The 10,882-nt window shown below is 33.0% G+C and overlaps 1 protein-coding gene across 1 annotated transcript in view; it reads left to right on the top strand.

Moving 5' to 3' along the window:
• STXBP5L (syntaxin binding protein 5L) overlaps positions 1-10,882 on the top strand; it is a 461,665-nt gene that overhangs the window by 321,175 nt on the left and 129,608 nt on the right. The window contains 1 exon segment of the mRNA XM_017891231.1: positions 8,711-8,862. Coding sequence (XP_017746720.1) covers positions 8,711-8,862 — 152 coding nt within the window.

Raw genomic sequence — 10,882 nt, 5'->3', positions numbered from 1 at the left:
GTGCCTGTATGCTTACAGCGCAGTATTGGGGTGGGAGTTACCCGATTTTCCAGGTGTTGTGTGTCTCAGTTCCCCTGGCTAGGAAAACGGATCCCCTTCCCCCTTGCGCTTCCAGGTGAGGCGATGCCTCGCCCTGCTTCAGCTCTCGCTGGTCAGGCTGCAGCAGCTGACCAGCACCGATTGTCCGGCACTCCCTAGTGAGATGACCCCAGTACCTCAGTTGAAAATGCAGAAATCACCGGTCTTCTGTGTCGCTCGCGCTGGGAGTTGGAGACTGGAGCTGTTCCTATTCGGCCATCTTGCTCCGCCCCCTATCTTGTATATTCTTTAGTCTACCCCTGGAATCAGCTATCTTAGTCTTCTTTTATTGGAGAATGTTATTTAGAAAACAGTATCTGTGCACAATAGATGCTCATTTCTACTGTTGTCATTGCTTCCAGCCCCTATCAGTATACAGAGCTAGGAAAAAACATAAACATTGAACACTTTTTGATATATATGAGATACAATTTTGAAGGATGTATAGAGGTTATAATTTTGAAGTAGCTTATCAATTTATTCTTTTATATTTCTTGCCTTTGGATTATTCTGAGAAATCTTTTCATCATGAATGGCTTGTGAATTCAGTCAAATCCTTTTACTGCATCAATTAAAACTGTATAAGTCCATTCTCACAGTACTATAAGGAAATATCAGAGATTGGGTAATTTATAAAGAAAAGAGGTTTAATTTACTCACAGTTCTGCAGGCTGTGGCAGAAGCATAGCTGGGAGGCCTCAGGAAACTTACAATCATGGTGGAAGGTGAAGGGGAAGCAAGCACATCTTACTATGGTGGAGCAGGAGATATTTGTGCATTTTAAAATTTTCTTCCTGTTACTGATTTCTAGTTTTATACTATTGTGATCAGGAAGGGTACTTGATATGATTTCAATCAGCTAAGACTTGGTCTAACATGTTATCTGTTCTGAAGAATGTCTCACATGTGCTGGAGAAGAATGTGTATTCTTCTGCTGTTGAATGGAATGTTCTGTATGTATCCGTTAGATCCATCTGCACTAGCATATAGTTCAGGTCCAATTTTCTTTATTGATTTTTTTGTCTAGATAGTGTATCTATTGTTGAAAGTGAGAGTGTTGAAATGCCCTACTTTTATTGAATTGCTGTTTGTATCTCCCTTCAGTTCTGTTAATATTTTCTTTATATATTTAGGTGTTCTCATATTGGACACATATGTATTCATAGTTGTTATATCTACTTGATGGATTGACTTTTTTATCATTATGTAATGATCCTCTTTGTCTCTTATGACAGTTTTTAACTTAAAGTCTATTCTTTTCTGATATAATTAAGCTACCTCTGCTCTATTTCAGCTTCGATTTTTATAGAAATTCATTTTCATCCCTTCACTTTCAGCCTATGTGTAAGGCTATAGTTAGTCTCTTGTAGGCAGCATATAGTTGGATCTTAATTTTTAATCCGTTCAACCACTCTTCCTTTTGTTTGGAGAATTTAAACCATTTACATTTAAAGTAATGATTAGTAGGTACAAATTTACCATGCCATTTTTATTTTCTGGTTATTTTTAATGGATTCTTTGTCCTTTCTTTCTCTCTTGCTGTGTTCCTTTGTGCTTTGTTGATTTTCTGTAGTGATATGCTTTGATTCTTTTCTCTTTATCTCACATATATCTACTATGTTTCTGTTTTGCAGCTACCATGAGGCTTATGTGGAACATCTTATACTTAATAACAGTCTATTTAGAAATGACAACAACTCAACTTCAATTAGACTCTCTACCGTTTTGCCTGTCCCTCTCCTCCAGCACACATTCTATATTTATATATATTTTACATTGTGAGTTTATTAACAAAATAACAAAATATTATACCTATAGTTATTTGTAATACTTTTGTCTTTTAATCTTTATAATGTACTTAAAGTTGTTTTATACACCATCATTTCAGTACTACAATATTGTGAATTTAACTATAAATTTACATTTACAAGTATATTTTATGTTTTTATATGATTTCATGTTACTAATTAACACCCTTCCATTTTAGCATAATTAGATCCCCTTAGCATTTCTTGTAAGACAAGTGTAGTAGTGATGAACTTCATCATTGCTTTTGTCTGTGAAAGTATCTCTCCTTCATTTCTGAAGAACAATTTTGCTAGATACAGTATTGTTGGCAGGCAGGGTTTTTTTTCTTTTTGCACTTTGAATAAATCATCCCATTCTCTGGTGCTGTATGGTTTCTGCTGAGAAGTCTTCTGTTAGCACTATGAATATTCCCTTGTATGTAACAAGTTACTATTGTCTTACTGCTTTCATTTTTTTTTTTATGTTTGGCAGTTTGATTATAATGTGTCTGTGTGAAGCTGTCTTTTGGATTGAATCTGTTTGGGAACCTTTGAACTTCATAAATCTGAATATGTGTATTTCTTTCAAGGTTATCAAAGTTTTCAACCATTATTTCTTTAAATGCACTGTCTGTCCCTTTCTCTCTCTTCCTCTGAATCTCCCATAATGTGACTATTAGTTCTCTTGATAGTGTTCCATGGGGTTTCTTTTCTGTTTTTTTTTTTTGTTATTTTCAGTGTTCTATAGGGTTTCTTTCCTCTTTTCTATTCTTATCTATTTTTTCTACTCTGATAGTATAATTTCAAAAGATCTGTCTTCAAGTTTTCAAATTCTTTCTTCTGCATGATCAAGTTGGCTATTAGAGCTCTCTATTGCATTTTTTTCTTTCATTCATTATTTTTTTAGCTTCAGAGTTTCTATTTGATTCTTTTTTGTTATTTCTATCTTTTTGTTGAACTTTAAATTTTATTCATGTATTGTTTTCCTTTGTTTCTTGAGTTGTCTCTTTACTTTTGTGTCTTGCTGAGCTTGAAATTCCTTGAAAGAATTAAAAATAATTGTTTTGAATTTCAAAAATAATTATTTTGAATCATTTTTCAGATAACTAAAGATCTCCATTTTGTTGAGGTCAGTTCCTGGATAGCTATCGTGTTCCTTTGCCAGTGTTATCATTCCCTACTTTTTTGTGTTTTAAGTGAACTTGCTTTGATGTTTGTATATTTGAGGCAGCAAGTCACCTGATCTGGTCTTTTTAAAGTAGATACAGTGGGGAAATACTCAGCTGTGAATGGCTACAAGGGCACCAGCTGGATGGGGTGCAACATCTCCTGTTTTAAGAAAGACACAGTGATATGATCTCAGTGCAGTTTAATCAGTTGAAGTCAGTGTTGGTAAATATTGCAGGTATCCATGGCAGAAGCCAAAGCTCCAGATGTCTGTAGCAACTATAGTGGTTAAGGCTGTTAAGGTCCTCTGTATTGAAAGCTACTGAGTTTCTCCTATTCAACTTTTATCTCACATAGGGAAGTTCTAGCCAAAGTGATTTCTCTTGGCACTAAGTCTGATGTGCTGGCACACATGCAGCTGTGGTGGTGTTGGGATCCTGGGCACTGGTGCATTGTCAGCAGTGCTGGTTCTGGGTGCAGGTGCTCAGAGCAGCCATGAAGCCAGGGCTCTGTGGTCAGAGGCACATGTAACTGAGGTGGTGCCTGGGGCACAGGTGCATTTTTTTCTTTGGCATTGACACCAATCTCTGAGGCCTGGGCATATACAGATTGCCCATAGAGTAAGAACCTGTGTCATTTTTGGGGCATGCCATAATGACTTGGTCCCAGGAGTGATGAGGCATAGTAATAGCATGGAACATAGCAGTAACATGGGTCCAGTGAAAACAGGGTGCATCAGAGGCCTGTCAGGTCACAGTAGGAGCAGGATGCAGAGCAGTAGTCTGAAGCCCCAGTGAAAGTAGGTAAAAGCCCTGACTTATAACCCAAGGTAAGAGAGCAGTCAGTTATTTACTTATGAACACACGATTGCTTCATCATCATTTGTTGAAGACTATATATGTTTCTTAGCACTTTTGTCAATTATTATTTGACCATGTATGTGTGAGTTTATTCCCGGGTACTCATCTGTTCCACCAATATCTAGGTCTGTCTAGATATCTAGGTCACCAATACCAACCTGTCTTGATTCCAATACTTTTAATTAAGTCTTAAGATTATATAGTCTGTATCCTCAAACTTCCTTATTTTTTAGAACAATTTGGGCTGTTATAGGTCTATTATATTTTTCTATATTTTTTACAATCATGTTTTAAGTTTCTTAAGTAAAAAAGAAGTCTGCTGGGATTTTGTTTGAAATTGCTGTGAATTTGTAGATCAATTTGTTGACTTTACTAACCATTAAGCAAGGTACATCTTTCAATTTATTTAAGTCTTCTTTAATTTCTCTCAACAATAGTTATAATTTTTAATGTACAGATTTTCCACATTTGCTGTTAAATTTATTCCTATGTATTTCATAATTGCAATGCCACTATGAATGTTGATTCAAGAGTTCCATAAATTTTAGTTCTGTGAAGGAGGTTCATAGTGTCGCTCACAACTTCTGTATCCTTACTGATTTGTTTTCTCTGATTATTCTGTCAGTTATTAAAAGAGGAATGTTTGTATACTCCACCTTAATTGTGGATTTGTCTATTTTCCCTTTCAGTTCTATTGGTTTTCCTTCATGAATTTCAAAGCTTTATTATAAGATGAATCCACATTTAGGATTGCTGTATCTTCTTAATAAACTGATTCCTTAATCATTCTCCCTATATGTCCCTCAAAATTTCCTTGTTCTGAAATATACTTTGTCTATATTAGTATAGTCGTTTCAGCATTTTTTAAGTTAGTGTTTTCATTGTAAATGTTTTCCATCCTTTTGGTTTATATTTAAAGTGGATTTGTTGTAGGCACCATATAGTTGGGTCTTGCTTTTTATCCACTCAGGCAATCTCTGCCCATAATTAGAGTATTTCAATCATTTACATTAATATGCTTATCTACATGACTGGGTTTAAGCCAAACATTTTCCAATTTGTTTTTCTATTTGTCCCTCTGCCCCCCACCCTTTTTTTTTTTTTCACTTCTTTTTCTCTGCCTTCTTCTCAGGGAAAGATTGCATATCTTTTAATGATTCTATTTTATCTTCATTATTGATTTATTAGGTATGCTTCTAGTTATTTTTTTTGTTTGTTTGCTCTCAGGCTTATAATATGTATCTTTGAATTATCAAATAAGTAGTTAAATAAATGGAATGATACCACTTTTCATATTTTTAATAACTTTACAACAGCATGCTTCTATTTATCCTCCTGTTTTTTGCATTATTGTCATAAATTTACTTCCATGTGTTATAAACCCCACAATACATTGTTATCGATTTTGCTTTAGTCAATTATCCTTTAAAGAAATGAGAAAAGTCTTTAATATTACTTTTCATATTTAACATTTTTGTTGCTCTTCATTATATAGTGGAGATCCATATTTCCATCTGGAATCATTTTTTTTCTAAGACTTCCCTTATTATTTTTGTAATCCATTTATGTGAGTGACGAATTCCTTCAGCTTTTGCTTTTTTTGCAAAAATTCTTTTTCCACCACTTGAAAGATGTATTTGTTGGGTATACAATTTTAGGTTGACATTATTTTATTTCTTACTGTAAAGATGCCACTCCATTATCTTTTGTTTGTATAGTTTCATTTAATTTTTTAAAATGATTTCATCATTTTAATTTTTACATGTAAGAAATATGCTTTTTTATCTGCCAGCTTTTAACATTTTCTTTTCATTATTAGTTGTTTTCAGCAATATGATTATGATGCCTTTTATTTTTCCTCATTCTTATTCTGCTTGGGATCTTTAAGTTTCTATTATCTGCAGGCTTATTACTGTCTTCAAATTTTGTCTATCATTTATCTAAATTGGCTATCATTTTTTCAAATATGCTTTCTGTTGTTCTTCTTTTATGAAATTCCAATTATGGAGTTTTGTTTTTTAAAGTTTTAAAAATCTCGTTTCATTTTAGCTAATTTCTATTATTTCTTCAGGTTCATTTAGTCTGGGATGTTGTAAACAAAAATACTATAAATTGGGTAGCTTATAAACAACAGAAATTTATTTCTCACAGTTCTGAAGGCTGAGAAGTCTCAGATCAAGGCACCAGTAGATCTGAGAGAACCTGTTCCTTATAGATAGTACCTTCTAAATTCATCATCACATAATGGAAGTGTTGATTCAGCTCTCTAGGGCCTCTTTCATAAGGGCCCTAATTTTATCCATGAGAGCTCCATTTTCATGACTTAGTCACCTTCCAAAGTTCCCACCTCTTAATACAATCACCTTGGGGGTTAAGTTTTAACATATTAATTTTGGGAAAATACAAACATTCAGAGGATAGCATTCTCTATTCTTTTCTAGTGTAATGTCTAATGTGCGGATAATGTTTAAATTTCATATACATTTATCTCTCTGAGGCTTTTTTATGTCTTCTATTCCTTCCTTGGTCACATTCATGTTTTCCTCAACCTTCTTGATTATCTGTAATATTCTTTTAAAGGCACGTTCAATATTTTTCATCTGCTAGTTTTATCATCTCTTTCATTTCTGGATATGTTTCTATTGAGTTATTTTTTACTCTGGCTATCATATTTTCCCAATTCTTTATATGCCTGCTACTTTTTATATACTGGATATTGTGAATTTTACGTTTTGGTGGTATTTTGCCTTTTTTCAGTAGTGTTCAATTTTTTCGTGGAACGAAATTAAGTTACTTGAAATCTGTAGCTAATTTGTCTCACTACTGAAGTGACGCTCCTAGATCTGATGTTCCATGTATTAGGAGATCTCTGCAGTTTCGTTGGTAGTAACATAAAATATTCTTAGCCTTTTGTGAGCTCTGGGAATTGTTCTGCCTTATCTTTTTGGTGGCTCTTTTATAGGCCCTGAGTAGCTTCTACACATGGATGCACAGATTAGTACACAGCCAAAGTCTCAAGGATATCTGTCTGCAAATCTCTGGTATTCTCTCTCTGTGCAGTTTATTTTGCCTTATTAGTTCTAGCTATTTTTGCAGCCTCAGTCTCTCATCTCCACCTCCTCAACTAGATGAGACCGTCAACCTCTCTTTGAGTTCTAGTTTCCTGTACCCAAGCCTGGAAACTATCTTCAGTCACTAACACAGAATATTTGTGAAATGTATTACCTTGGTTGCTATCCTTCTCTCATCTTATTCTATGTTGCCTGTTGACCAATATGTGAAAACTGTTGTTTAATATATTTTTGTCCAATTTTCTAGTAATTTAAAATAGGAGGTTAAATCTAGTCTCTTTACCGACTTTCTGACAACTACTGCTTGACTTCTCCAGCCCTAAGCTATAACTTCTCAGTATTTTATTTTAATTCCAATACAAAATAATTATTTATGGTATATAGAATGTCATGCATCCTAGTTGCCTACATTTTTTCAGTCATTATTGCATTTAGAAACTCTATCATGCCTGTAAGCAGAAGTAATTTGCTATATTTTAACATAAAAAGTTTAAAGATACTAACTTGTTATAACTGGTAACATGTATAATATTGCATTTACTTATAATATTAAGATCAATTCTTTTGCATGGAAAATTTCAACATACTTTAAAATAGTTTTCTGACTTGATACTCATAAAAGCTCTGTGAACCAGATAAATGTAGAAGTGTAATTATCACTATAAAGAAGCTAAGGCCAAGCAAGATTCATTAATTTTTCTCAAAGTCACATATCCTATAAGTGATAGAGATGAGAATTAAACCCAGATCTGACCAGTATAACAATACTTTTTTTAACTTTTCAAAGTTTGTCTTACTGGAAGATGTAGAGCTCTATGTGAATTAGTAAAACATCTACTATGGGTAGAAGTGTTGTTGTTGTGTTTTAACTTGTGTGATGTAGTGAAAAGAACCATTTTAAGAGTAAGCAGATGGTTTGTAAACATGATTCAATCTAAATAATAATACAACATGGAATGTATATAAAACAAGCAAACAACATTCGTATAACTAGTGTTTATTTAGTTTACAAAGCAAAAAGTACAGACAGAATTGTTCAGCTAGAGGGCATATTGTAAATGGAGAAAAATGAGAGTTAATGTATGCCTAATGGTTAAGACAATCAAAATGCCTACTTAGAAGAGCTGTCTTTTTTAAATTTCTCAGGAGATTTAGTTAAGTAATTAATCAAATGGTCTTTATCTTTTGAAAGGGGCACAAAATAAAAAGCACAAAAGTAAGAAAATTTAACTTTTGTATCTCCTCATTTCTAACGTAGTGTCAATGCCTTTGATATATGAAGTTAATTTTTATTTTTCTCTCTTTCAAAAGATAATTAACTTGGAGTCTAGTAATTATAATTTTATTTGAAAAAGGCATCTAATTATATATGTAAGCATCTTTAGCTAGTGACATTTCTTGACCTATCTCCCCCTTGCATAGCAAAAAGGTTTTGTGTGATTCTTCTGTGAAAACATAAGGTCTAGTTAAAGAGCAGATTGGGTAATCATAACTTACATGATAAAACTGCTGGCAAAATATAATTGCCAATCATCCTTTTTTTGGAGTAAATTGTATGCCTATAAATGAAGGCAGTTTATCCATCAAAAAGGCAAGGCATCCTTCTTGACTTTACACAAATCACTGCCCAACTTCCCCAACCCTAAGACATTACTTTTCAATAATCCTATGATCGATTTGAAGATAAAAATAATCATGCTTGTTGTGATACATTCTAGTTGCGTTTCTTTTTTCCTCTCTCTCTTAGAGTTGCATTTGGGAACTGCAATGGGTTGGCTGTGGTGGATTTTATACAGAAGACAGTACTGTTAAGCATGGGGACCATTGACCTATATAGATCAAGTGACTTATACCAGAGACAACCGCGGTCTCCTCGAAAAAACAAACAGTTCATTGCAGGTAGGAGATAAAACAAGATGAGTTATGAACTTGATTTGTTCATCTGTGTTCTTACTTTTAGATTTCTTGTCTTTCTTCTGTGATACTATTCTAATGCATGGCAAAATAAAATCAACGTAATTTACAAAATCACGTAAGCAAAATAAATTGGGCAGAAGCATTGTGAGAATCTTTGACAGGGTTAGGGGTGTGTAAGTTTAAACTTTAATTTCCTGTTGAAATTAGGAAGCATCTCAAGTTTCTTAGGTTTAATTCCTAAAAAATAACAGAAAATAAGAAGCTATTAAATGTAAAAATGCTACGAAAATTAGGGCTCTGTAGTTGAAAAAACTGCTTGCAATGGTTGTGTTAAACAGGTTGACTTCTAAAATATCTGGCCCCTTTAAAAAGATAATTTTAGGTCATTCACTACTTTTAATTTTTTTAATTAATTCCATAGTGTCGCTGACACCTTCCCTTGTTGGATGATGACCTTCCTGGAGGTATTTTCATGATTCAGTAAACATTTTCATTAAAATTTTAAAGTACTATGACAGATGGCATTTTTTTTGGCAGGATCAACAAATTGATATATTTAACTATAAAAGAAAATAAACTTAAGGTTAATTAGGATTTAATGCCAAACTTTGATATGCCAATTATCCAAAGTTTTACTGAAATTTTAGTATATATCCAAATAGTTGGCTTTGTAAACACTGCCAAAGTTTTGCATATTTTCTGTCCATTGACAGTCCGGTTGGTAAAAAAAAAAATTAGGCCAAAAGGTTGAGATGAAAATGCTTCTATAATATTAAGTGTTATTTTAGGCAATCCTTTAAAATCTTCTACTTCGGGCCAGAAATGGTGGCTCATGCCTGTAATTCCAGTACTTTGGGAGGCTGAGGTGAGAGGATTTCTTGAGGCCAGGAATTCAGGACCAGTCTAGGTAACACAGTGTGACCCCATCTCTAAAAATAATAATAATAATAATAACTTTTTAAATTTTTTAAATAGGCAAAATAAAATTTCTACATATATTATTTAAAATAATCTATTGAATATTGATTGCATTACTAAATATAACCATAGGAAAATATTTTATAATAAAAAATAAAAAGGGTATGTGATGGTAGGTGTTATTTTCCAAATAGCAGGCATGTCAAATTTAACATCCAAATGTGATAATAAATGAATTTCCTTTTTGGACTAATGAAAATTGTTATACTGAAACTCTTCTTGTTATCCTTTCTTTTGCAAAACTCAATCATTTCCAAATTACCAGTTCAGACCCTTTTGAGGGGCACAAAATTTCTCTTTCAGAAACCAAGGGTTTTTAGTGAGGAATCTCAAATTTTAGCACTATTTTAGGAGAGCTAGAAATTTCAAATTCTAGAGATGTTCCCTCTATCACTACCAGATTTTGAAAGGAAGACAAAATAAAAAGCAATTGTACATTCACATAACATAAGGTTTCCTCATGATTGGGAAAGCCAAGTTTGAAGTTGATGGACTCTAGGGTAGAAAGGTGTTGGGGGCAGTAGGCTATTTATAATTAAAAATTTAGTTCCTCAGTCATAATAACCATATTTCAGGTGTTCAGTTTGCAATGCTAAAAGCACCAATATAATCAGAAAAGCTGTGAATCCTATGACAACATCTAAATCACTTGCTGGATATACACAGTGGCTCAAAAAAAGTATATATTTTGACAAAGGTAATGCAATTGTTATTTAATTTAAATTAAACTGCTTGAACCTTAACAGTTACTACTAGAGCTTAGAACACTGATGACTTTAAAATCAGGAAAATCTGTGAAGTTATAAACTCAGTTTGTGTTTAGTGTACAAGATAACACAATGAGAACTCACTTTATATTATAACAATGAAATATTAAAGACTGAAATCTTTAGCTTTCTAATTGTGGAAGATTAAAGACAATCATTTTTATGTTAATGAAATAATTTATACATATTAGTTACAAGCCAAATAATGATATTTTGTAAAACATGAAAGGAAAATATGCCATCTACTTTTATAAGAC

This window comes from Rhinopithecus bieti, unplaced genomic scaffold (genome assembly GCF_001698545.2).
Source record: "Rhinopithecus bieti isolate Rb0 unplaced genomic scaffold, ASM169854v2 scaffold_759, whole genome shotgun sequence".
NCBI lineage: Eukaryota > Metazoa > Chordata > Mammalia > Primates > Cercopithecidae > Rhinopithecus > Rhinopithecus bieti.
This window is presented reverse-complemented; position numbering and strand designations above follow the sequence as displayed.